The sequence below is a fragment of the Choloepus didactylus genome, chromosome 14 (assembly GCF_015220235.1).
Source record: "Choloepus didactylus isolate mChoDid1 chromosome 14, mChoDid1.pri, whole genome shotgun sequence".
Lineage (NCBI taxonomy): Eukaryota > Metazoa > Chordata > Mammalia > Pilosa > Megalonychidae > Choloepus > Choloepus didactylus.
The window spans coordinates 93,659,930-93,687,158 of NC_051320.1; the positions used below are offsets into that span (position 1 = coordinate 93,659,930).

Here is a 27,229-nt window from a genome sequence, read left to right on the forward strand (position 1 = left end):
CTGAAAAGGACTTTGGGGAGGCGCAGCGCCTAGCTATGGCTGTAGCCCGCTCACTGCTGGAGGGCCTGGGGTGGAATCCACTCTTGGAGCTGGAGCAACTGAGGGACCAGGCAGAGCTGGGGGTGGGGAGTGCCCTGGGCAGGTGCTAGGCTGGGCCCCTCCCCAAGGATGCTCTTTAAAGAGGGCTGGGGATAGGGTGAGGAGAGGGCCGGCAGCTCACGGGTAAGGGCCCCTCAGCCTTCCTGGGTGCCGATGCTGCTGCAGCTCCCTTCTCCTCCCCTCTCTTGGCAAAGTGCACATTGGAGGCGCCCCTAGCCCCCCCGAGACCATCCAAGGCCCCTCTCCCAGCACCCAGCTCACTCCCCAAAGCAATACAAGAACTGCAGTTTTCTTCACTCCTACCTTCCTGGCTCTTTAAAACTTCCTGGCTCTTTAAAACTGACTGTTGCAGGAATTTGCCCTCCTCAGCAGCCCCTTGCTGTGAACCTGTGTCCCCTTCCCCCTTCACCTCTTGCAAAGTCCCTGCAGCCTGCTGTGGTTTTCCTATTTTGCAGTCTCATGGCAACACTAGGCTTGATGCACTTTTAGGATCAACCAGTGGAAATTAGGCCTCTTCCTGTGATGCTGAAGAAAATGGAGGCCCAGAGAGGACGAGGATCCCACCTGAGATCACACAGCCATTGCGTCCAGGTGGCAGTGGCCAGTGACTCCTGACCAGTCAGGCCACTGAAGGGTCACCTGGAGAGCTGGTTGTAAATACAGGTATGCAGGCCTCCTGTTTGGACTCTGGGGGAGCAGGTCTGGGTCACGTGCAAGGGGTCAGTGACTTCTGGACTCTTCTCCAGGTGGTGCTGACCTGCCTCCAGGTTGGGAATTGCTCATCCAGGCCAATGTCACAAACCGCCACCATCACCACCACTGCTGATAATAACGTCAGCATAATAACACAATAAGGAAGAAGGAAAAAAGCACGAAGGAGAGGCGAAGGGGGCCTGGCCACCCTCCCTTTTTCATTCCCTCGGTCCTGTGTGCCCTAAGCTTTATCTCGATTCAGCCCTCACAATAATCCCAGGAGGTGGGTCCTTTTCTTCCCATTTTGCAGATAAGGAACCGGAGCTTGGAGAAAAATCAGCTGATGTTAGATCCCCCACCCTTCCCTCTTTAAATCGCCAATTCCCCACCCTTCAAGTGCCTGCACAACCCCGGCTTGAACACCCCCAGGGACGTGGGTCCAGCCACGTCTTGTGAGAGGCCTGTTCCACCTCGGACCACAGAGTGGTCATCTAAAAGGCTGTTCGCAGAGTAAGTGGGACTAGAACACGGGTCTCTAGGTGTCAGTTCTGTGCTCTTTGAGCCACTTCTGTGTTACACCCCCAGCATCTGGTTCGGTTCTATGCCCACGGTTGGGGTTTAACAGCCATCTACTTGTTTGACGCTGTTAGCGCAAGAACAAGAGAAAAATCCGGCACAGTAATTAAACCCCACGACTGCAGTAGCCTTTTACGGACAGGAGAGAAGACGATGGAAGCAGCAAGAAGCAGCTGTCAGACTCTGGAAAATCATTTCCACAATGGACCCCAAAAAAGGGGCAGGTGATTTGCCTGTGGCCTCCTTTCCAACTTACAGGGGTGAGTCCTGCAAGCCCATGTGCGGGACGCGGGGAGGGCAGGAGGAAGCTGTTGTCAGGGTGCAGTTTCAGCCGGCCGCTCTCTGGACCCCACCTGATGCTCAGGCTGCACTTTCTGAGGGCCGTGCAGGAGCTCTGTGGGGAGTAGCACCCGCCTGGGGTCCCCAGGGGCCTCCCCACTGACAGCTGCAGCCACCCCCTCCTGGTGGCTGGCCTCCCCGTGAATCACAGGCTCAGCTCAGGGAAGACCCAGCCTGCTCCAGATCCAGCCTCGGGCCGGGAGGGGAGGGCCAGTGGGGCAGGGGCAAAGTCCTGGGGGGCCCCCCTGGATCACAGGCCCTTCAGCCTGGCAAGCATCTGCTCTACCAAATTCCAAACCTGCCACACAGCGCGTGCCTTAGCTTTACCGCTCTTCCGTTTCCTGGTCTCTAAACTGGCGTCCTGAATCCTACCAACCGCATCCATTCCTGGGAAGACTGGACCCGGTAAGGCCCGGGGACACTGAGCGCAGGGCCAGGTTCACAGTGGCACCTCGGTGTGCGTCTTTACTGCCCTGGTCTCCTCTGCAGTGCCGCCCCCCACTCTGAGGGGTCTGAGAAGACCCTGGATAAGCATTTTCTGAATTTGGTTGAAAGATTAATACATCAAGCTGGGGAAACCGAGGCACGGAGAGGGGGTGAAGAATCTCGTCCATGATCACACGGCTTTGGATGCCAAGGACAGCAGAGCTGTCTGGGAATTAGCTTGAGGGCCCCTGGGGCCTGGCAGAGAGAGTGGAGAACGGAATCCAGACTGGAAGGGGGCATGTTCGCCACGGAGGACCGCAAAGATGACAGCTGAGCCTGCACAGTTACAGGGGATGGACAAGAAGGGCAAATTCTCTCCAGCCAGGTTTAGGAGAAGATGCGCCCTCCTTGGGTCCTTGCCTGGGGAGGACGGAGGCTGCGGGGGGAGCGGTCAGGACCTGGGAGGAGGGGGACACAGGTGTGAAAATTCAGAGCCCAGGTGACCCTCGCACGCCCAGCCTGGGAACGAGACGAGGCAGGTCGGCTTCCAACAAGCGGCTGGGCAGCCCCACTCAGCCCCACGCAAGCCCGGGCACCACTCCCGGGAAAGCTCTGATTTTATTGTCAAGACGACCAAAGAGCATTCGACATCAGCAATGCTCCCTGCTGGACGGCTGGGGGCTGGAGGGAGTTAGGCAGTGTTTGATTCGGAAGGGACTTCAGATGTTTCTAAATATTAGATATTCCAACTTAAGTGTGGTCAATTTAAGTCAATGGCTGGTGTTCTAGTTTGCTAATGCTGCAGAATGCAAAACACCAGAGATGGATTGGCTTTTATAAAAAGGGGGTTTATTTGGCTACACAGTTATAGTCTTAAGGCCATAAAGTATCCAAGGTAACACATCAACAATCAGGTACCTTCACTGGAGGATGGCCAATGGTGTCCAGAAAACCTCTGTTAGCTGGGAAGGCATGTGGCTGGCATCTGCTCCAAAGTTCTGGTTTCAAAACGGCTTTCTCCCAGGACGTTCCTCTCTAGCAAGCTTGCTCCTCTTCAAAACGTCACTCACAGCTGCACTGAGTTCCTTCTTTTTGAGTCAGCACATTTATATGGCTCCACTGATCAAGGCCCACCCTGAATGGGTGGGGCCATGTCTCCATGGGAACATCTCATCAGAGTCATCACCCACAGCTGGGTGGGGCACGTTCCAAGCAAATCTAATCAGCACCAAAACATCTGCCCCACAAGATTGTATCAAAGATAATGGCGTTTAGGGGACATAATACATTCAAACTGGCACAGCTGGTTTGTGCCCCAATTACCCACATGACCAGAAAGGACTGGAACTTTCCTTTTACCTGTCTGTCTTCCTCTCTAAAAGAAGGACAACTCAAGGGAAAGTGTCTGTCCTATCCCCCATCCCAGCAGCCTGGGACATCACCATATAACTTGCTAAATCCACCACAGGCCACCGAGAAAAGAGGAATCACACAGGAGTCTCAAGCTGACGTGGCCCACGGGCCAGGCAGGTGACATAAAAGAGGGAGGTGGTAAGGAGGAGATGGTGACGAATGAGAGGACAGAGGGACAGAGGACAGGCCCCTGTGGGGAGGGGGAAACAATTCCCAGTTCAGCCAGTTGCCTCCCTGCACGTGTGAGAGCCCAGCATTACCCACCTTCCCATTTCCTCTAGATAGTTTAGAGATCTAGATTCTCAGGCATGTTCTTTAATTTTTTTTCAATCTTTGGCAACTATTTTAAGAATTAAACAAAAAAGCTGTGCAAACCAAATAAAACTCCATTGGGTCCAAATAAAAATGGGTCCATATTTGTGATCTATGGACTGTAGAATGTTAATCTAAAATGGACAGATTTTCAACAGGTGAGTTCACCTGGAGGGTGACAGCTGGGGAAGCACCAACTGGGGGTCTGGGAATCAAGGCTCTATAAAGCAGAGCAGCGCACTGGCAGGGGGACTCGGAGGCCCAGGTGAGCAGGATGGGTGGGGGCACCTGCCGAGGTCACCTGTGAACTTGGAGCAGGACTCAGACTCCAAGCGGGTTCCTTGAACTCTCATCCTTAGCCTTCCACAATGTTAGAGCAGGGGGATGTTCATGGGGTGGGGGTCTGCTCGTCTGCTTTAGAGGGAGAAACGCAGCCGTGGGGACATGCCCAGGAAGGGCACGTGTGGTCCCACAGGACTGCACTGCCCCTGTGCCGGGCTCTTGGGCAGCCTCCAGTCCTCCCGAGGCTGGAACGTGGGGACGTTCTCATCCCCAAAGGCGAGGCAAATGTCTCATATCACAGCCAACAAAAATGTCAGTGTTCGTGAGAGAGAAGCAACGTCGGGTCTGGGAGGACGGGAGCCTGGGCTGAAGATGAGGGTGTTGGTGGTGACAGGATGCTGGCAGCACCCGCTGATGCCCTCAAGGAGAGGGGGAAGCACACAGGGGCAGCCCTTGCTCCTTACAGCAGAGTCTGTGCACACTCCTGGGGCATCTGGGAGAAGTTCTTCCTGGAGATCCAGTATGGTGGGAGATGAGGCTCCTTCCTTCTGCCAACACTTACTGGGCAGGTACTAGGTTCTCTGTGGGATCTCAAGATGACCCAGCCCTCCCCTCCAGAAGATTACAGGCTGTCAGAATAAAAAAATCGCACACCCGTGACCTCCTGGGAAAACTGGGCTGAGCACCAAAGACAGGGTTATGTCCCAGGGAGCTGTGTTACCTGAGGCAAGAGGTTTGACTTCTCCCACACCTGATTTCTTAAAAGATATAGTGGGCATAATAATACTTTAACTGCAGAGCTATTTTGTAGAACAACCCAGTGGGCTGGCACATGGCAGAATTCAGGAGACATCTGTTGAATCTAATTAAAACAGAAAATCATAACAAAGAGGAAGTCGCTTTAAAGCCACTGAACTCAGGTGAAGGCACAGTGGGGAAATCAGAGATGCGCCTCAGAAAGGAGGGTGAACTTGGCTTTGAAAGGCAAAGTGGGGCCTGGACAAACGGAAGGGGAGAGGACAGAATGGACACTGCTGGAGGGTGGAACAGCCGAGCCCAGGCTGAGAGGGCATTTGGTGAAGGGGAAACAGGCAGCTCAGGGTGACTGGCAAACAGAGTGAGGACTGGGGGCAGAGGGACAGGAAACTGGGTGTCCTGGAAAGAGTGACAACATCAGATTGACGCTAGGAAGCTCCATCCTCTATTCTCCTTAGAATTCACTGGCATGAAGCAATCTTGAAGAGAAGAGACCAGGAAACAGCCAAAATACAAGAGCAGACAAGAAACACCCAGGCCTGGTCTTTGAGCAAGAAGATGCAGCACCGAAGAGGGCAAGCTCGGCGTGATGTGGTGACCACCTGGACTGGGGCAGGACACTCCCGAGACATGAAGAGGAGGAGGGGCTTTAATGGATAAAGGAGACTTTGCAGGGGAAGGGACAGATGTGGGCTAGGGGTAGAGGATGATAGGGGCTGAGTTCAAGATCCTACAGAGCCTCAAAGAGAGAGAATTCCACGGGGTCACTGGAAATGTCAAGAAAGTTCTGGTAAGTCCAATGTTATCATTGGCTGAAGGCTCCAGCCAAGGTGTTCACATTTTCTAGATATTAGAACACTCAGTAATGGAGGCTGAACACAATCTCGGTTTTCTTGGATGGTGCACATTACACTTTAGGATCTACTGTGCCCTCGGGGATGCTACTGCGATGGACAATAATACCACAAGGACTGGACAATCTTCTAGGGTCTTCTGATTACCTGTAGCCAGTACCCTCACATTCCACTCTCTTTCCCCTGAAAATCAAGTTGAGCTACACCCCAAACAGAATAGCCATTTGAGCTACCAAGTTGGTAGGTTTCCAAATTAAACTAGATGACTGATTGCCAAATGATAGGAAAACAATGTGGAATTCATTTTTTGATTTCTTTCTGCATATACTTAACCAGCAATTGGGCTTCCAGGGCACTAGGGAGCCCCTCACGCTCCTCTCCCCCTAAAGAAAACTTCTGGAAAGCCAAAGATCTCTGCTTTATCACCCCTCCTTGTAAAGGAAGATATTAAGGTTTCAGGGGATCCTCCAAGAAGCACATGGTAATTATGCCTTCAGTGTCTATCTTCCTGGGGAGAAGGGGGTTCTCGGAAGTCGAAGAGACCATCTCTCTCATCGGTTGTGTCCCCAATACTGAGAACAGTGGCTGCCCATCCTGGGGGCTCCAGAACTGTGCGTGTGTGTGTGTGTGTGTGTGTGTGTGTGTGTGTGTGTGTGTGTGTGTGTGTGTGTGTGTGAAGACAAATGAATCTCAGCTCCAAGTGTAAGGAAACCTGTGAATTGGGGTGCTGGGGAAGATGCTGTTCCTTTCTGGGCCTTGGGTCCTAATCAATAAAATGGATGCTCTGGATTAGATCAGATGGAAGTCAGAGTTCCCAGGAATTGTCTTAGGGGGTATGTTCTGTGTCTGTTTTTTAGGGAAGGGTCTCCCTAGCTTCTGTCATTATTTCAATCACAGAAACTTTGATTTATCTCTTCTATATGTTTTGGTTTCATTTGAAACAGATAGTTTGAAACATATTGGAGGAATTGATGACTAAGCTTTCTTCCAAGCTGTCATGTTAGAAGTGAGAAGCAATAAATAATAATAGGGAACAGCTAGCATTTTCCAACTGGATTTTAATACCCAAGAGGGCAGGGATTGTGTCTGGTTTTGATCATCTTATTAGAAAGGAGACAGAGAGGAAAAGGCAGTGGGAGAATGGGAGGGAGAGAGAGAGGGAAAGAAAAATAAGTAACGAGTGCCCACCATGCCGGGAACCCCTGCCCTCAGAGCACAATAAGCTGGTGATGGGGGTGGCCTAGGGGAGAAACAAAAGCTTAAAAGCAAGAAAAAAGGGACAATTTTCAATGCTATAAGTCGTAGAGATAAAATAAGTAAAAATGCGATTGTGACTGGGTTATTCAACGGAGGGGAAGTCCAGGAAGGTGTCTCTGAAGGGGTGAAGCTGAGATGTGGGTGATGAGAAAGTCCCAGGAAAGGAAGAAAACTAAGGGCAAGGGCGTGAGACAGCAACGAGCCTGCCCCCATGCTTGGGAGAAAGAAAGATGGTGTGAAGAGGCTCATGGAGGGGGAGGCAGTGGAGAGGGTGGCCCGGGGTCTACAGGACACCCGGTACAGGGCTGATTCCAGCCACAGGGGAAGCCCCGGAGCTGATGCCCGCAGCTCACTCTGAATGTTTCATGGCAAAGGGATTGCAGAGCTCAAGAGCTCAGTGTTTCAGGGGGCACAGGGGGCGATGATGGGTTGTTCTCTGGTTTGAGAAGTGGAGACTGCAAGGGTTGGTTTGATTTGGGGCATATGCTGAAGAAGCTGATGGAATTTAACAGCAGATTGGGTGTGTGGAGTGAAGGAAAGAGGAGTCAGGGATGACTATGATGGGGAACACAGAGGAGGAACCCGTTTGGAGGTCAGGGGTGGCGAGCAGTAGATCTTGGCATGGATAAGTGCCTGATGTCTTTGACACAGCAGGTGGAGCTGCCAATGGGACAGGTGGATCTCAAGGCTGGAGCTCAGGGGAGAGGTCTGTGCTAAAGGTCAGACTGGGTCATCGGCCTAGATGGAACATAAAATCTAGCTCAGGATGAGGCCATGAGGGAGATGGTGTAGAAACCTATGGCTCTTTTCTTGACCTTCCTTTAGAATTTGGATAGAGTTGGAGGAGATAGCAAAGGAGACCCAGATGGAACATCTGGACTGTGAAAGGAAAAGCAAGGCTCTACGTTGCCAGAAACCTAGAGAAGGAAGTGTTTTTCACGAAGGGAGAAAACGGCCATTTGAGAGGTGGACTAGGATGAGGCTGGAGAGCTGGCCTGTTGGCTCGGTAAGCACTGGTGGCCTCAACAAGAGCTGTTTCAGTGGTTTGTTGAGACAAGAGCAGATGTGAATGAACTAGAGCGAGATTCAAAGTTGAGTAAGCGGAGACAAAGCAGAGAGGAGTTATGGCAAGTTTTGCAGGGAAGGGAACAGAGCTATTAGGCAGTAGCTGGAAGGAATACTGATCAAGTGATTTATTTTTAAGCTGCGTCATCTGAGTATGCTGGTGGAAATGATTCAACGGAGAGGGTGTGAGGCTTGAGTAATGCTAGAGTGAAGTCCTTGAGAAGACAAGAAGGGCTGGGACCAAAATCCCGCGTGGAGGAAGCAGCCATAGACAACGCTGGGAAGAGAAGACTTGGGCTGGCTGTAAGAAGCCGTCGGTTTCTCTGGTCCTATTTAGTCTGAGAAGTACAGGGCAAGGTCATCACTGTGCAGTGGGGAGGTGGGCAGAGGGTGTTGTAGATGTGAATACAGACAGGAGAGTGTGAAATGGTCATCTCTGAGGATGAGAAGGCACGGGCTCGCCTGTCAAGGTTGACTCTGCCTTTGCAATCCATTTGTGGCCACACATTTGAGGCGAGTTGAGTATGTACTTAGGATTTGCCCAAGCAAGCTTCATTGTCTTCTTGGGCCTCTGAGTGGGTCTGCCTCCCAGGAAGGGAAGGATTAAAATGTGTATGTAAGAGGCTGCGTCGATTGCCGGAGAAAGCTCAGGCAAGGCAGGGGAGCTGCTCAAGATGCTCCACTGCATAACTGGGCTTCTCTGACTCCATTTCCCGTTCTTTCCACGGGAATCCAAACTATCTCAATTGCCTGGTGTCAGAGCCCTGAACGAGGCACAGGATGGACGCGACAGAGCTTCTTCCAGGACAGGGGAGTGAGTCCCAGCCTTGGATGGGGCTCGGTTTATCTCTTCTCAACCACGAGCTCCCTGAGCTTCTGCACACGACTGAATCCCCAGCCCACAGCCCAGTGGCAGCCGCACGCTGCGCTTGCCATAGGTGTTTGTCACAGTTGTTAAATTAAGTGAAGAATCCCAGTCACTTCATGTCCCCGGGGAACAAAGAGTGGGTGGGCTGGAATTTATGTGTCCTTGATCTTCACGGGGTTTCTGACCAGGGGCAAAATCTGTCCACTGTTCTAACACTTGGATTAAGGATTATAAATTCAAAGGCTAATTTTTTAAAAATACTTTAGTATTAAAAATATCGTTACTAGTGGTAGTAATGGCAACATAGAGCGAGTAAAATTACTGCTTTGGTTCCGAGGGCCTGGGTCAATCCCTAGGTGGCCTGACACTATCTGAATGGATGTCATCTCAGTGCCTTAGCCCCAGTGCTGACAGATGGGCTGAGGGTGCGGGTGCTCCCTAATATCTTTGTCGTGTGGATTAAAGAAGTTATGTGAACTGGTTAGTCTCTTCTTTTTCTATAGCATTAATAAAAATGTCTAAATAACAAATTAAGCTAATTGTTAATGAGTGGCAAATTAGCCGATGGCTCTAAATGTTAGCAACAAATATATGGCTGCTTTAATTATTACTAATGAAAACAACTAAGTAATGAATCTACTTATTAATTAACAAATCAGCCTAATTATTATTAATGAAGCAACACCGGCTCCCTCAAACACTTACACTGACTAAACAGATATTTAATACGCTTCATAGTTACAATAACGATGCATAAATAACCAATTTACCTAATTATTACTAATAAAGGAGGAGTGATAATTATTCATAATAACCTCCTCGTTCCAACTGGAGTAGATTTATGGAGTTGGATGGGATTTGAAGATGCATGAAAATTACTTGCGTAAATTAGCACCACAATCACATTCTCTGTGCCACTGGGAAACATTTGCTTGCGTGGGAAGTTGCCCACAATTTGCAAGTCCTCTGAGGATGTGACTCTGTCGGGGGCAACTGGGCTGGCCTCGGGGGTCTCTGCACAGAGGCCCAGGCCTGCAAACCCCCGCCCCAGCCCCTTCCCCCAGGGCCATTGCCTTCCCAGGTGCAGCAACGAGCAGCGCTGCCTTTGCGAAACCATCAGACCGGCGTGTCTGGAGGCAGTTCCACTTTTCCTAAAAGGCTGCCAGGATAAAGGAGCTGCCACGTGCAATATCACGGGTGTGCCGACTTATTATAAAGATTTCCAACAGGTGAGAGTAAACCACCTTGAAAAAGAGGCATCGAAGCTTCTTACAGGCTACAGAAGCCCAGGGCTTCAGACCCTCCGAGACTGCAACAGTGGCTCATCCAGTCACAACAAAGCAAGTTAAAGTTTCTGAGCATCAGTTTCTTTAGGTTTCAAATGGGGGTAAGTGCACTTTCCTCACCGGGTGATTAGGAAAAGTAGACACAACTCTACATGACCACCAAATGGAACATCTTGCCAGAACCTGACACCCCTGCCCCCTTCCCCTCCTCTCTGGCCACCCTGAAGGAACCTCTCACTGTGGGATCCACCTTCAATTTCTGGGTCAGTGGAGAGACTCTCCCCTGGGCCTGCACGCAGCCCTGAGCCACCTCCCTCCCAGAACTCAGCCTGTCGGATTGTCCGTCTCTACCTGCACCTGGATCTTGCTATCCCGCTAATGCATGGTCCCTCAGAGCCTCGTTCACGGCGGCCTCAGTTGTACATCCCCAGAGCCTAGCACAGAATCTGGCACACGGTGGGTACTTAACAAATACCTGTTCAGTGAATGAATGAATGAATGAATGATCGAACACAGGGATGGCAAGCAGGAGAAAGCCACAGCCAGGCCCAGGAAAGAGAAGGCCCTGCAAGTGTCAGGAGGGGGCTGGATGGAGAACCCCAGAGCAAAGGCTGCTAATGAGCTGGGGTGCAGCTGGCTGAACGCAGCTTTGCATGGGGAGGGATGTGACCTGGGGCGCCAGGTCATGCACACTCTAAACCCTTGACTGCCCTAATAGATAAATCAGGGTGCCCTACGGCTGGCAAAATCCCTGCCATGGAAAGCCCTGGAATATTTCTGTCTGCGGCCCCCAGCTCAATGTTTGGCATTCCATAAGGGTCTGCCAAATGAAAATGACTTTGAAATTATACATGAAAGAAAGAACATATTTTCCAAGGTAGCAAACCAAGAGCTGTAGAAAAAAAAAATCTGTAGCTTAAAGTAATTTGATGGAGCAACATTTATGGTGAATTTTGAAATACACAAGCTTTGCTCACTAGAAAGCAAGGCAATAAAACAAATGCAAAACCACTCTGTTTTTTCACCATTAACATGCAAACGTCACAGTGAGTGTGGAATCTTGGGGGAAAACAAACACTATGAACCGTGGTTGATTTATTTTCCTGTTCCATGCTGCATCCTGACCCAAATGAGCAGGGAAGAAATCAAGTGGAAATTGTGTCCAGGATGCCTTTTACTCTCCAGAGTAATGTCAGCGGATTCTGCGCTGCACTTAGACGTGCTTTTTGAGCACTTAGAGGTACTTTTTAACCATCTTGAATCATCAATTCAGTGGCGTCAATCCCATTTGCGAGGCCATGCCACCATCACCAACATCCATTTCCAAAGCTTTGTCGTCACCCCAAGCAGAAATGGTCCCCAGTGAGCAAGAACTCCCCGTTCCTCCCTTCCCCAGCCCTGCTAACCTCTAATCCACTTTCTGTCTCTGTGAATTTGTTTTTCTAGGTGTTTTGTACAAGTAGAATGGTGCAATATTTGTCCCTTTGTGCCTGGCTCATTTCACTCAGCATAGTGTCCTCAAGGTTTGCCCATGTCGTAGGTTGTGTTTATTATGATTTTTAACAAATGATGAAAATTAAGGAACTTGCCCATATGCCCCAGCCAGGAAGTGGCAAGGGTGGGATTTGAACCCGGGTCTCTCCAGCTCCTTAACTTGCACCTCCCCTAACTGGTGCTGCTCCCAGGACCACTGTGGAGGGACAGACCTTTGTCCCATCTCATCCCCACCATGGCACCCTGCAGGGGGCTCAGCGTGGTGCTGATTTACAAACGAGCCCACCCGTCCATCCGGGTGGTGGCGGGAACCCATAGGGACCCCACAGCAAGGGCACACGTGGAACTCTGCAGGAGCCGGGGTGGGGGCCCGAGACGGTGGCCCCAGCGCAGAGCCCCAGACACTGGAGGGCCCGTGGGGGTCAGGCAGGGGACGAGGAGGGTGGGGCAGGCAGGGAGGGAGCCCCCCGTGCCTGGGAACAGTGTGGGACCCTCATTTTACAGATGGGGAGACCACGGCCCAGAGCGGGGCAGGGCCGCTGTCACAGTGTGTGGCCAGGGCACGGGGCTCTCGCCCCCCTAGAATACCGACCGCCCTTTTGATTCCTCTTCCCCCTCGGCTGACTCCCCTCCGGTTCCCAGTTCATCCTCCCTCCTCTCTCCGCCTGGTGCCTGATGCTCCGGGGACAGCGCCCTGCTCGCCCGGGGCCCCTGCCGGGCCACTGGGAGACGGGGCCTCCTCACCCCCGGACCCGCCCAGTTCCCTCTTCGGAACACTGGTCCCAGCCTTAGGCAGTCACTGGTCAGCCTCCTCCAGGCCTAAATTCCTCCAGGGGAGCAAACAGGGGTCACGCTGTCCGTACTGTCAGCCCCCAGCACAGTGCCCGGCCGGGAGGGAGGGGAGATGGAGGGGGGAGGGAAGGAAGGAGGGGGGAAAAGGAGGGAGGGAGGGAGGGAGGGCAAGGACCCCCTGCAGGGCCTTTCGGCAGCTCTGAGGAGGCGGCTGGAAGGATTCTGGTTGCCAACTGAGAACCGCCATATTATGAAGGGAACAGAAACAGAAGTTACCTGCGGCCCCAGCAGTCCAGGGATTCCAGGGGGGCCCGAGTCGCCTTTCTTCCCCTGAGGCAAAAGAAGCAGCCACAGTTAGCAGGGAGACGAGCATCACCTGGAGCCACTATAATAACGTCTCTGGGAGGAAATTCTGCTCTCGTTTCTCCAACCCCTGATTGACAGCTTGCCCCCAGGGGTGCCCTCCAGAGAGCAGCGGGGTCCGGGGAGAGGGGCCCAGGCTTTGGGTCCAGGAGGCTTAGCTTTGGGTCCCAGCTTGTAACCTAGATGTTTTTGGTAACACACAGATCCCCACTCGAAAGGTACCGAAAAGAACACCTCAGACAATTCTGCTTCTCATCCTGCCCTCAGCAGCCCGTGTTCTTTCCTTAAACACAACTCATCTCGCCAGATGGTGGTGGATCGTTCCAGAGACAAATGACAGGCAAGCAATACCCACACATGCTCGCATCCCTGCTGACACACATGCACATATACACGTTCATGCACACACACCTGCTCACGCATGTGCATGCACACACATGCTCACACATACACACATACATACCCGCTCACACACATGCACATATACACGTTCATGCACACACACCTGCTCACGCATGTGCATGCACACACATGCTCACACATACACACATACATACCCGCTCACACACATGCACATATACACGTTCATGCACACACACCTGCTCACGCATGTGCATGCACACACATGCTCACACATACACACATACATACCCGCTCACACACATGCACATATACACGTTCATGCACACACACCTGCTCACACTCACACATGTGCACGCACACACATGCTCACACATACACACATACATACCCGCTCACACACATGCACATATACATGTTCATGCACACACACCTGCTCACACATGTGCATGCACACACATGCTCACGTGCTCACACACATGTACCCACATGTTCACACATGCAAACACATACCCACTCACACAATGCACATATATAGTCCATGCACACCTGCTCACACTCACACATGTGCATGCACACACATGCTCACATGCTCACGCATGTACCCACATGCTCACACATACACACACTCACACCCGTTCACACACATGCACATATACACATTCATGCACACACACCTGCTCACACTCACACGTGTGCATGCACACACATGCTCACATGCTCACACACATGTACCCACATGCTCACATATACAAACACAATACTTACCCGCTCACACACATGCACATACACACATTCATGCACACACACCTGCTCACACTCACACATGTGCACGCATACACATGCTCACATGCTCACACACATGTACCCACATGCTCACACAAACACACATACATACCCTCTCACACACATGCACATATACACGTTCATGCACACCTGCTCACACTCACACATGGGCACACACACATGCTCACATGCTCACACATGTACCCAAGTGCTCACACATATACACACTTACACATACCTGTTCACATACATGCACATATACACGCTCATGCACACACACCTGCTCACACTCACACGTGCATGCACACACATGCTCACACACAGGTACCCACATGCTCACACATATACTCACACATACCCGTTCACACACATGCACACAAATGCACACACACGCCTGTAAGCCTGCATGCACACTGTCTCACTTGCTCTCTTTGCTCTACTGTTTCCTCCATTCATTTCTTCACAAACTGGAGCCTGTCATTCAATCTGTGAGTAAACCTTGCTTGCTGGTCACCATTTATCTTGCATATTGGGGAGTTGCTGCATTCTCTCACACAGCTACCTAACCTTTCACCCTGAGGACATGATGAGATTTACTGAAACTGCCCCCGGCTGATGGACTCTCAGGCCGTTTGGGCTATCTCCACTCTTCTGCTGCCAGGGTCTGGGCTGCGTGCCCTCACACAGGGACAGTTCCTGATTCAGTCCATGGAGGTTCTGGAGCACTTGCCATGCATCACACACTGTCCTGGGCCCCTAAGGCACTGCACTGAAAAAAAGCTACCTGAATCCCTGTTCTCAGGAGCTTACAATCCGGTGGGGATAGACAAGCAACACTTGAATCCATCCATAAATGGCAGATCCTGTGTGGGTATGAACTAAGGAAAACAGGACAGGGCAAGGGGATGGAGCAGGACAGAGGGCTGGGCAGAGAAGGCATCTGATGGGAGGCACTGCAGCAGAGAACAGATGGAATTGAAACGGTCGCCTAAGAGGGAATGACACATGTAAAACGCATGGAGTTGGGAAGTGCCACACCAAGAAAGTCAAATAAATGGGCCCAGAAGGGGGAGATATATGGGCAGGCACGAGGGAGGTGGTGAGAAAGGGAGAAATGCAAAGAAATGCATCTAGAGAAGCCAACATCCCAATCGTCAGGTTTTTAGCAAGGAGAAGAAAAGCAAAAGTGTGACTGTCAGGAGGCCAGAGAAGGAAGGGTATCAGAATTTGTGGGCATAGCAGTGTCCTAAAGCAGCCACCCCCAAAATGGCAGAATCTTTCATGAATCATGCAAGAGCATCACCCTGAGAACATGAAGGGAACACCTCCCTGGCCAGCTCAAATGCCCCCAATTCAGCCCCAAGCCTCCGCTTCTGTTCTGCTCCTTCCCTTCCTACAGCCACAACCCCACGAGAGGACCTGCCCCCCTGCCCAGTCTCGCCCCTCCAGACGCAACGAGGTCAGTCTGTGCTGGCATGTTATTCTTCCTGCAGGGGAAAAGGTGCTCTGTTCAAGTCACTTTCCACCTCTAAATGGGCAGAGGCTCATCATTCTCTAAAAGACATAATATCCGAGCTGTGTGGAGATTGCCAGGCCCTGTGATTTGAGCCCGTCTTTCCAGTTTAGTGCCCACTGCTACCCCAACCCCTCCCTCAGCTGCAACCCAAGTGCGCTGCTTTGCTCCATCCCAAAGACCCCCCAAGATGCCCTGCTCTGGAGACGGTGCCCACTCTGCTACCCCACCTGGACTTGTCAAAATCACATTCCATCCGGGGCCTCCTCTGCCATGAAGCTCCAGCAGTAATGATGAACACGTACTTGAGACAGAGAATCCCAGGTTCCACCCAAGATCTAGTGAGTCAGAATTGCCAGGGAGGGACACAAAGCTAAGGAAACGGTTGTGGACTTGGCCACTCACTGCACCTGGAGGAATTCTCTGTGTTCTCTCCACAACCCCTTTCCTCTATAATACTGTAAGGAAGAGCTCTATATCTAAGGCAGATGGGAAAAGACAGAATACTTAATTTGCTGAGTCTTGGTTTCCCCATGTGGAAAACTATAATTATCATAGTTATCACAAAAGATAGTGGTGGAAGAAATATATTAATATTTGAGAAGTGAAAGATAAAGCATAATAAAGCATCATTTGAATGTAATCACTAATGATAAGGATGAGGAGGAAGATGATGAAGAAGAAATAGTCATATCAGCATTCTGGCTCCTTCGACTCTCTGCAGTAGTGACAGATGATGTGTCTGACAGATCTGGTTTCAGACCGCTGTTCTGCCACTCAGTAGAACTGTGAACTTGATAAGTTACTTCATCTGGTAAAAGTTAAAATAACCCCTTCATCCCAGCTGTGTCATGGAGATTAAATGAGAAGATGCCTAAAAAATGCTTAACACAAGATCTGGCATTAGGAAATGTGTAATAGTGGCAGTGGAGGTGGTATGGAGGTGATGTTGGTGTTGGTGTGGGTGGTGGATGTATTGGCGGAAGTATTGCTGGTGATAATGGTGGTGGTGGTGAGGGTGATGGTGGTGGTGGAGGTGGTGGAGGTGGTGGTGGTGGAAGTATTGTTGTTGGTGATGGTGGTAATGGTAATGGTGGAAGAAGTGGTGGAGGAGGAGGTGGTGGTGGTGGTGGTGGTGGTAATGGTGACAATGTTGGTGGTGATGGTGTTGGTGATGGTGGTGTTGGTGATGGTGGTGATGGTGGTGGTGATGGTGTTGGTGTTGCTGGAGGTGGAGGTGGTGGGGGTGTTGGTGTGGTGATGGTGGTGGTGGTGGTGGTATTGGTGATGGTGGTGATGGTGGTGGTGGTGGAAGTATTGCTGGTGGTGACGGTGGTAGGGTAATGGTGGTGGAGGAAGTGGTGGAGGAGGAGGTGGTGGTGGTAGTGGTGGTGATAATGGTGGTGGTGACAATGTTGGTGGTGATGGTGTTGGTGATGGTAGAGGCGGTGGAGGTGGTGTTGTGGAGTTGGTGATGGTGATGGTGGTGGTGGTGGTGGTGGAGATGGTGGTGTGGTGATGGTAGGGAGGAGGTGATGGTGTTGTTGGAGTTAGTGGTGATGGTGTTGGTGATGGTGGTATTGGTGGAAGTATTGCTGGTTGTGATGGTGGTAGTGGTGATGGTGGTGGTGGTGGAGGTGGTAGTGGTGATGGCGGAGGAAGAGGTGGTAGTGGTGGTGATAATGGTGGTGGTGATTAATTGTGATGATAGCAACTCTGGTAGTGGTGAATGTGGCAGCAACAGCCAAGTGATCTCTACATTTTGGACCCATAATTGCTGTGGGGACTTAAGAAACGTTGGCAAGGGCAAGTTTTGCAAAAATAAAGAGCTGCTTTATTAACCATAATCTTGCCTCTTGTCATTTTTCTTGTCTTCTCTTTTAAATTGCTCCCCAACACAATATCTGGGTAAGTGTTTGTAATTTATCTTGAGGGCAGATTTTTCAAGCCGTTCTGAATGCCAGGATGCTGAACGCAGCAGATATTTCCAAGGCTGCCTGTCTGCCCACGGAGAAGATAGAAGTCTATAAATTCAGGGCAGTCATCGCGTCCCAGCCAGGACAAGTGAGCACAGCCAGAGGAGGGGCAATGAACAGATGAAAGGATTGCTTGTGCAAGTGGTTCTAACGTGTGCCATACGGTCTTTTGTTCCGTTCCTGCTCTCCATGCCTCCAAACGTCACACATGATTATTTCCTACTGTTAGAGCTGAAACCAGGTGCCCAGGGAAAACCTGGGGTGTCCTGACATAACCCTGGCTGCACACTACAAAATGAATCAAACAGTGCCCTGTGATCCAACGGGGCTGTCACCATCTGGTGGAGCAAGGAAAGGCAGGAAAAAGCTTTAAAAATTGAAAAGCACAAGCTCAACCCAGGCTGCCACTGACCAAAGACCTCCTCCCACGTTTCTGCCCTTGACCCAGTGGAAGTCAGAGCTGGGGCCCTGAGAGCTGTCAGCGAAGGGGGGCCCCTCAGCTCCTGGGGAAACAGCCAGCGAGTGAAGCAAGTGTCAAAGGGATCCCACCGACCAGGCACTGTCATCAGGAGGGATCCCAGATCTCCCCAAGGTGTCCAGGGCAAGGACTGTTAACTTCCAGCTCAGAGTTCTTACGTGTCCATGGCTGTGCCACCCCTCACCCTCTCCCCTCCTCCACATAGCACCCTGAAGCAAAACAGCCGGGAACCAGGCACACCTGGGTTCGAATCCTGGCCCCACCACTTAGGGTTTGGGTGACACTGGTAATTTAATCAATCCCTTTCAGTCTTATTTTCCTCACTAGCAGAATGGGATTAAAACTACCACATCTCAAAGGATCCTTGTGAGAATTGTCTAAGAAACAAAAAATTCACCAGCTAAGTGTCTGCTATGTAATGAGGGTCTAATCAGTTAGTTCCTTTCTCTCTTACGTTAATTCAATTTTCTGTCTACACAGACAGACAGAATCATAGATTCCATTTTTAAAATGTGTTCTTAAAGCAACCAGTACAATCGAGTACACCACGAGACATCTGGAGATCACCCCATCTTTTGAAAGAAAGGGTGCATCACGAGACTGCCACTGACTTGCAGGAAGTGCAATTACAAAGTGACCTTGAGAAGGTCATGGAATATCTCCGGATGTTAAATTCCTTGCTGTCAGCCTCAGGGATTCCTTCCGTCATGGTGATTCCAAGTTTATACATTCCAAATTTTTCATCTTTTTTCCTATTTTGCCCAACGAAGAGGAAGGCAGGCAGTTGGGCTGTTTCAGGCAGGATTCAGCACCACTGAGCAGGGTAAAGGCACACACAGGGGCTGGATTTTCCTCTTTAAAGCGGGACATTCTCTGTCCAGTGTTGGAAGTCGGGTGACCAGATGCCCAGTTTGTTTGCACCTTTGAATTCCTGCTTAGATATATTTTATACATGTACTAAATTCAATGTTTTAAAACTGCCAGGCACTCTTCCAGGTACTGCCAATGGAAAAATAAAGAAGAAAAAGTTTCTGCCTCATGGACTTTCTTCTAGTGGAGAAAGCAAAAATAAATACATTTCAATATAGAAAATACAGGACAAGTCTTCTGCAAAAAATTGAAATCAGGTGATACAGGGAGACAGGGTGGCTATTTTGGAGTGGATGATTAGAGAAGGACAGAATTACTTTGGAAAAATCAACTTCCTGGAAGGTTTTGATTGTGCAAGTGACTCAGTGGCTTTGGACCAGGCTGGGGGCTGCTGCAGAATGTTCCGGGTGCCACCTGATGCCCAGCCCACTTCAGCCGAGTAGCAGCAGTGTCCCTTGAGCACCCCGAGAGACTTCTCCTAATGCTGGCTCAGACAGCAGGGAGGAAAGACCAGAAAGAGGAACGCAGTCGCTCCTCTGCTTCCCCTCTCAGCAGTGAGCAGGTGGACGGGCGTCCCCCACCTCCTGTGGGCTGGGGCAGGGGGGGCTTCTGCTCCGTTTCTCCCCATCCTCTATGTCACCAGGGGAAACCACCAGCGTTGTGCACGATGTGTTCATCTTGCCAAGGGTTCTCCTGTCTGTCTGTTGCCAATCTCTAAAATAAAAGGGCCTGGACTCCTGTCCCCACCCTGAATTTTTGTCTCTGCTTCTTGAGTCACAGGTCTGGTGGCTTGTCGCCGCCTTGTCTAGCGTGTGCAGCGACGTGCAGGAGCTCTCCTGAGGGATGTTCCTGTTGAAATTGGTGATGAGGAAATGACGGGTCACCGTGAAGGAGGGAGAGGAACCATTTTTTAAAATAACATCCCCTGCCTCAGGTTCTCCTGCCTCAGCCAGAGGTGGGCTGCACGGGGAGCCGCTTCCGAGCTCACAACAGCATGGCAGTTTGCTTCCGCTCTGTTTTCCAAAGGTGCAGCCGTAGAACCGGTGACAGCCATGAGGAGAAACACCTTCTGAGTTAGGGGGATGCCAGCAACGATCAGGGGGAGCCGGAGTTCCCCAAAGACACAGCTGCCCATCTTCCTCCACGTTCTGGGAAGGGGACCGAGGGCAGTCCCCCTGCTATCCCACTGCCCCTCTACCCCCTGGCTCGCTCTCCTGCCTCCTCTGGGGACACTGGGCCTTTTGGGGCATGAATTCCCTGTTTCTCCCCTGGCACCTGCACAGCCTGGTCTAGGCTTTGGACCCGCATCGTGCTCAGAGGCCCTGGGCTCCTCCAGCCCCGGCCGGGCCTGGGCCCCCACCCGTCCTCACCTGATCACGGTGGGGGTCTTCTGACAGCCTCTTGCCCTCCGCGGTCCAGGGTCAGCACAGCAGCCGCGAGGAGATGGCTGAGCCGGCCCCATGTGAACCAGCGGTGGCCAGAACTCCAAGCCAGGTCTGGGAACTCTCAACACTAACCAAATATCTGATGAAATGCCTGGAGTGATTTGGCCATGATTTAGGAGACCTAGTGGTATTATGCTTTTGTTTCTCTTAGGATTCCTTATCATTTAGAGATACATAACACAATATTTAGGCACGGGGGGGCGGTGATGACATTGGGGTTGCTGCTGACTCCAGAGGTGGGTGGGAGCCAATGTTGGTATAAATAAAACAAATCAGCCGTGAGCTGGTTGGAAGCCGGCGGCTGGGGATGTGGGACTTGGCTTCACTCCTCTCTCTCTACTTTTGTATATGTTTAAGTTTTTCATGAGAAGGTTTGTTTTTTTTTTAAATCTCCAATAGCAGCTCCACATTCCATTCACAGTTACAGCCAGAGTATTCATAACGGCCAACACACACTTGCCCCCAGGTCCCAACTTCCTCTCCTCCCCCGGCCCCCCTGCTGGCTCGGCTCCGGCCTCTCAGGTCTCTGTGCAGACACCCCGAGCATGTCCCACCTCCGGGCCGGCTCGCTGCTCCTGGGCCTGCCGGCTCTTCCCCCAGCTCCCTGCCCGGCCACCACGCTCACCTCCGAGCCTGCTCAGATGCCAGCTCGCCAATGCGACCTCCCTGGATCGCCTGTGCAGATGCTGATCATGACACATCTTTTCTTCTATTTGCTAACGTGAATACGAGGGCAGGATCTCAGCTCGTTCACTGAGCAGTCCTACCTGCCTAGAAGAGTGTCTGACACCCAGGAGATGCTTAACAAATATTTGTTGAGTGGATAAGTTTGCGGAAGGAAGGAAAGGGGACAAGACAAGGGCCGGGGGTGGCAGGAGGGCCAGTAGAAGAAAAAGGCAAAGACCAAGAAGGAAAAGAGACACGGAAAAAGAAAAGGAAGAGGGGTTGGTCTTGTGTCCCCCCGTAGAATGTTGGCAGGGTTTGGACTAGAGGAGCTGGAGCAGCGGAGGCCACGCACGGCTGGGCGGTGTAAGCAAGGAGGCAGTGGCAGCTTCTGTACCTGCCCCCATCAACCCCCGCTGAAATGTGCCACTCCCGCCGGGCCACCTCTAACACCAGCCTCGCTTGTTTGCAGCCTCCACTCCCTCTCTCAGCCCCCCCCCCCACTTCAAGCTGAGACAGATCCCACCATCCTCAGAATGTCCCTAGACTTCATCAGTCCCCTTTAAGGCATTTTGATGTGACCATCAACCGTCCTGGCCAACTGTGAGCTTCTGGCAGTAAGACTGTAATCTCCTCAGCAATCCCAAAGCATTCAGCAGAGTGCCTGTGTACAGTGAAACCTCAGTGTGGGCTTTGTTGACAGACAGGCACATGAGGGGAGGAAGAGAAGGAAGGAGAGAGAGACAGAGGGAAGGAGGGAAGGAAAGAAAGTCACACAGTCCTAGGTTTGAATGCCCAAGAAGCCACCTCTAGCTGTGTTATATCACAGCATGTCCCTCACTGTGGAAAGGGGGTTAGCAAACGTCTTTCCAGAACGGTCAGTGGAACGCGTCAGTGCCATCCATGCCCCAAGGCATTGCCCCATCCCCACCCCCTTGGCCAGGTTGCTTGTCTGAGTCTCCTGATTTAACTCCTCAGATCCCCAGGCCTGGAGCACTTGCCAATTTCTAAAGCCCCTGGCACTGTGCTAAGGTCAGACCAGGCCAAGCCTCCCCTGCCAGGGTGACAGAACCACTCGTAAGAGTACAACAGTGTTTCTGAGGGTGACGAAGTTGTCCCTGCAAAACACACCCAAGCCAAGTCCAAGGAAGCATGGGCCTTGGCAAGCAGGCTCCAAGCAAGATGTGCCCTTCTATTGCTAAAAATGTCAACAAAAATCCTTGGATGAGCAGCTCTCCTACCTAACATTATGTTAGGAAAAGTAAAGGTTGCAGGATTCCAATCCACACGCACTAAGGATCAGCAGACGGTAACGTCACACAGGTACAAAGGCTGCCTGTGTCTGTACACACGTGTGAGCACGTTGAGAGAACCAGGGACTTGCTGGCGGCCACGTTTTATCCGCCATGAAGGACCAGGTACCAGGCGGATGTGGGTTTGAAGCCTGGCTCGCCTGGGGCCCTCCCCACCGTCACAGGCTCAGAGAGGGCAGGTGGCTCACAAGGTCACAGAGCTGCCGAGAAGGGGCCAAGCTTCAAACCCAAGTCCATCTGCTTCCAAAGTCCCACATCCTTCCGTTACAGAGGAGGGATCAGCCGGGCTTTGGACCGTCTCACTGTCCATCTGACTGACAGGGAAACTGAGGCCAGGGCTGGTGATGTCGAATGGGAGGCGAGACGTCTGAGGTTTTTTAGTAGGAATGAGTGGCTCCCACTCTCCACCCAACACTCCTTCATGACACTTCTCTGCATCTCGGGCCCCTTGACTTTCAATATAGACATGACGGCCCTCAAAGTAAGTTCCTCATAGAATCTTGAGGAATCAAGATGGTCACTGGAGGCAGCAGTTGGGTGATAACCCAGGAACAAAGTTCCCTGGAGGGAAGGACATGCTGGAGTCGTGTGGAGTGATAAATAGCAGGTGACCAGTTTCAGAACTGAGGATGTGAGACGGGATCAGAGGCGGGCCCAACCCCTCAGACAGAGTCGACCCCCAGCAGATCTGTGACACCATCCACTTCACTAGCGACGGAACCTCCAGGCTTCAACAGGTTATAAAGGTGACCTGGGGCAGCTGCCATCAGATGCCCAAGCCCCCCTGCCACGTACCTGCCAGTGGGCACGTGGCCTCTAAATGGGACTTCCTGGGGCAGGGAGCCCCCTGCTCCCAGGGCTGCCTGTCCCATTTGGGATGGTTGTGGCTCCTGGAGAGTTCTCTAGGTGACCCACTAAAAGACGGCATGAATTTGAAGGTTCAAAGATAACAAACGTGGGTGGAGTCCCCGATATGTGCCAGATAACGCGCTGGGAACGAAGACTCAGAGGTGATCCCGGGGCCCTGCCCGGTTTCCTGTGGGTATAGCTCGGTGTGCATCTATATAGTCTTTCTAAAAACATATGACATTGTTTTAGGAGCTGTGCTTACTGATGAATTAAAACCCATAGGGAATGTACAATCTGGATGAGAAGACAGGGGCTTAATGACATCAAATTAAATTAAGTCAAATTAAATGGACCACAATGAGATAGTATGATATAGAATAATTAATGGATACCTAGATTAAAGTACCTACTATCCCGATGGCAGCTCTCAAACCTTTCCACCTCATTTTCTCTTACTTTTTTCTCCAGACTTAACCCAAACATCACCTCCTTGAAGAGGCCCTGGCTGACCCCCAGGTGGGGTTGGATGCCACTTCTCTGCATTCCTTCAGCACTGGGACTCCTTCTGCCAGTGCTCTGACCACCCAGGGGTGTACGTTTCTGTACACAGGACTCGTGGTGGACGGCAGCTCATTTCCACGATCCCAGGACAAGACCCAGCACAAAGCAGGTCCTCCATCCATGGCTGATGTACGGATCTAACTCTTCAACCTGTTCCCAATTTTCACTCCAAGCTCCTGACACTGGCGCCATCTTCTTTGTTTGAGCTTATAAAGTGGCAGCCAGTGTGGGAGAGATGGGGCATCAGGAAAGAGAGATGGTTTACTTACTCGGAGACCTTGCAAACCAGGAGGTCCACTCTTGCCTTCTGGACCCATCAGACCCTTAGGATGGAGAGAAAGAAAATGATAAATACAGACTTCACCATCACAGTTATGCTTTGCTCTCCCAGTACCATTGGATAGGGATATGTCTTCCCATTTCAAAGGAGAAATTGGGAGGTCAGGAAGGAAATGACATCCCATTCCCTCAAAAATCTATCACACTTTAGAACATGTACACCTATCCAATCTAATTAAATACATTTAACAACCAAAACATGGCATCTTTATTCGTATCTTATAAATGAGTTCAGTAAGGATCGAATGGCTTGCATTATGTGGTTTGCAAAAAGTATGCACCAAAGAATTGTCTGAAACCCTTTAACTCTAAGCTGAATGCCCTTTCCCCTGTAGCTTGCTGGCTCAGAAAGAATTGGTTTTCAGTCAACATTGATACATAAAATAATATGACAGGATAAATAAGTGAAATTGCCTAAGCAAGACTGGCTTCAGTTAAACAAAGGATTATTGGCCCAGTGGGGTTTGGGATGCCCTAATTCAAATCCTGCACCCCTCAAATCCACCATGCACCTGCTGCATGACCTCAGACAAGTTCCTTGACATCCTTGAACCTCAATTAGCTCATCCCTGAAGTGGGAGAATCCACCCACCTACCAAGTGGTTGTGAGGACCACACGAAAAACACACAAAATCCCAGACACCGACCTGGGCTGAGAGCACCCAGATTCACACCCAAAACAACAGCACCCAGAACGAAGCTTGGAATGTGAGCAAGCAACAGAATCCCCTGGCTCTAGTTCTGACTCTATCACCAACTTTCTGGGTGAATTTTGGCCAGAAACTACCTCTGTTTACTGCTACTTCCTTATTTCCTGTAATTATGATTATCCTACTAATAGCCATCATTGCCAAACTTGGCATAACTACTAAGTGGGACCTGGATTTAGGACCAAGCACTTTTTTCTTTATAACACTGTGTAGATGAATAAATGAATAGACACACTGCAGTAACTGATGGTGTAAATTTCCCTTCTTCACAATGAGCGTTCCATTGAGTTCAGAGCACATGGCGAGGAAAGAGCCTACAGGAGTTGAGTTTTCTTTAAGCATCAAAAGACGCCTTGCACTTGATCTGCCCAGCTGGCTGACGCTTCTTTATTACACCCAACCAGACACTGATAAAATCACCTGAGCCTGTTTTAGTTTGGGGGCAGGGGGAGGTTGCAGGCCTCCTGACTCCTCCAGCATTTGGAGGCAGAACACGGCACGCTGTTTCCATTTGTGGACAGGGTACATTTCCCTCTCTCTAGGATTGCTAAACACAAACTCAGAATTTTCCATTCTTGACAGAAGTCACTGAGGCCACCATCTTAATATGATTCAATCTAATGAATATTTTGGGAACAATCGCCCTGGGCTAGCTGGGGATTCAAAAGAAGATAGAAATGACAATTGCTATCAATATTGGAGGTAATACAGCTCCACAGGGCACTGATACGTATTTCAGTTATCCTCATGGCAAGTTTAGTAGGACATACAGTATTATGATGATTATTTATTATCTTTTCCAAGTTAGGGATAAAGCAAATTAGGATCCGAGAAGTTGGGTCACGTCTCCCACGACAAAGTCACCTGGTGGGAGAACTGGAACATGAAACCAAAGTGTCTGGCTCCTACTGTGCAGTGCCTTCCACAGCCTCATTGCTCTCTAAGAGCAACCGCTGCAGTCAGAGCCCATGTTAAAGCCCCACTCCAGAACCTGGGGTGGGGCCATGCCCCTGCAAGCAGGTGCTAAATTCCTACCATGTGCCAACCCTGTGGATCCTGAACCTCCTAGAACTCTTCCCCCACTTTTAACAAGATCTTTGGGTGTGGTGTTTGCATCTTGGACCCTCTTTAGGGGAATTGCCTCACCAACCGGAGATGTTGAACAGAATTCCGTTCTACCAGGAGCATCTAGCCTGGAGGCAGCCTCAGCGCTGCCGGTCAGCAGTGGAGGTGCCCAGGACTTTGAGTGCCTAAAAGGACCCCCGTTCCCTCCCCGGGTTTGCACAATGGGCCGCAGAAATGATACATAACAGGGAGATCCCTTTAATCACTTAAAGACTGCAGCATTCACTTGCAATTATTTATTTTTCGCATGTCTCCTTTGTTAGACTATCCATGTGTTGTTCCTCTATCTCCAGCCTTAATATTTTTAATACAAAGCAGGTAGTAGGCAATGTTTGAAGTTCATTCCCTGTCTCCCTCTCTCATTTATCATAACAAAATATGAATAAGGGGGAGAAATACACACACATATATATATATGCAGCCTAGAAGCCAGGATGACTGATCAAGAAGGCTGCCTGGTGTTTACGCAGGGCTGGGTATCTTTGGCTGCTTCTTCCTTAGTGGAAGCCATGAAGTAAAACATTTCTCCTTTGCACATCTCAGAGGAGGTATCACTGCATGGTGCACTCAGTGATGAAAAGGGCCTGGGCTTCAAACAGATCTGAATGCAAAGCCTAGTTCTGCTTCTTATTAGCTGTGTGACTTTGTATAAATCGTTTAACATCTCTGTGCCAAGTCTTCATTGGCAAAAGATGAAAAATAACACCTTCTTCCTTGCAGATTTAATAGGCATCTATTTGCATATGAAAATATCCTACAGTGCAGACGTTCAATCCTTACCAATTATGCATCCAAACTACATATACATATGTGCATATATATAGAGTTAAATATTGAGAGCCTACGGCATTTCCTGCATTATCTAAGTTTAAATTCCTCAACAATTATAACAGTGGTGGACAGTTGTGGAAGCCAAGCCTTGGGGAGGTTATGTAAGAAACCTCAGGTTATACAAACAGAACATAGCTTTTCTGATCCGAATGCTCTGATAGGAAACTGTTCTAATTATACTGGAATTAAATATCCTCTAAGTTTCTTCTGGTTTTACCTTAGCAAAAAGAACACAATTATCCTAATGAGAAAAAGTCTTTGATGGTTTAATATATGCCTGATGTGTGGACGTTTAAAAATACAATTGTTTTACTTCTTTCAATAAAATACAGTAACTCGGAAGAGGCAGCAGCGCGTTTCTAAGAGGAGACACGTGAAAGCACCAACCCCTGTATATTATTACTGTATTCTTATTAATTACCCCGAGCATCTAAACAAACTCAGCACAAAATGATCTCAGAGTCCCTCTGAATGGCCTCTTCCCCACAATGATCTACACATGAATAAATTCTTAACGGACAGAGAAACCAAGCCC

General features: G+C 50.4%; 1 protein-coding gene across 3 annotated transcripts in view; it reads right to left on the bottom strand.

The window, feature by feature from the left end:
• COL22A1 (collagen type XXII alpha 1 chain) overlaps positions 1–27,229 on the bottom strand; it is a 299,863-nt gene that overhangs the window by 128,513 nt on the left and 144,121 nt on the right. For 2 of the 3 annotated variants that reach the window (XM_037803432.1, XM_037803431.1), the window contains 2 exons: positions 23,959–24,012; positions 12,789–12,842 (listed from right to left, as the gene is read on the bottom strand). In XM_037803432.1, coding sequence (XP_037659360.1) covers positions 12,789–12,842; positions 23,959–24,012 — 108 coding nt within the window. The remainder of the gene's footprint in view (positions 1–12,788; positions 12,843–23,958; positions 24,013–27,229) is intronic. The other variant, XM_037803433.1, reaches the window with a different exon arrangement.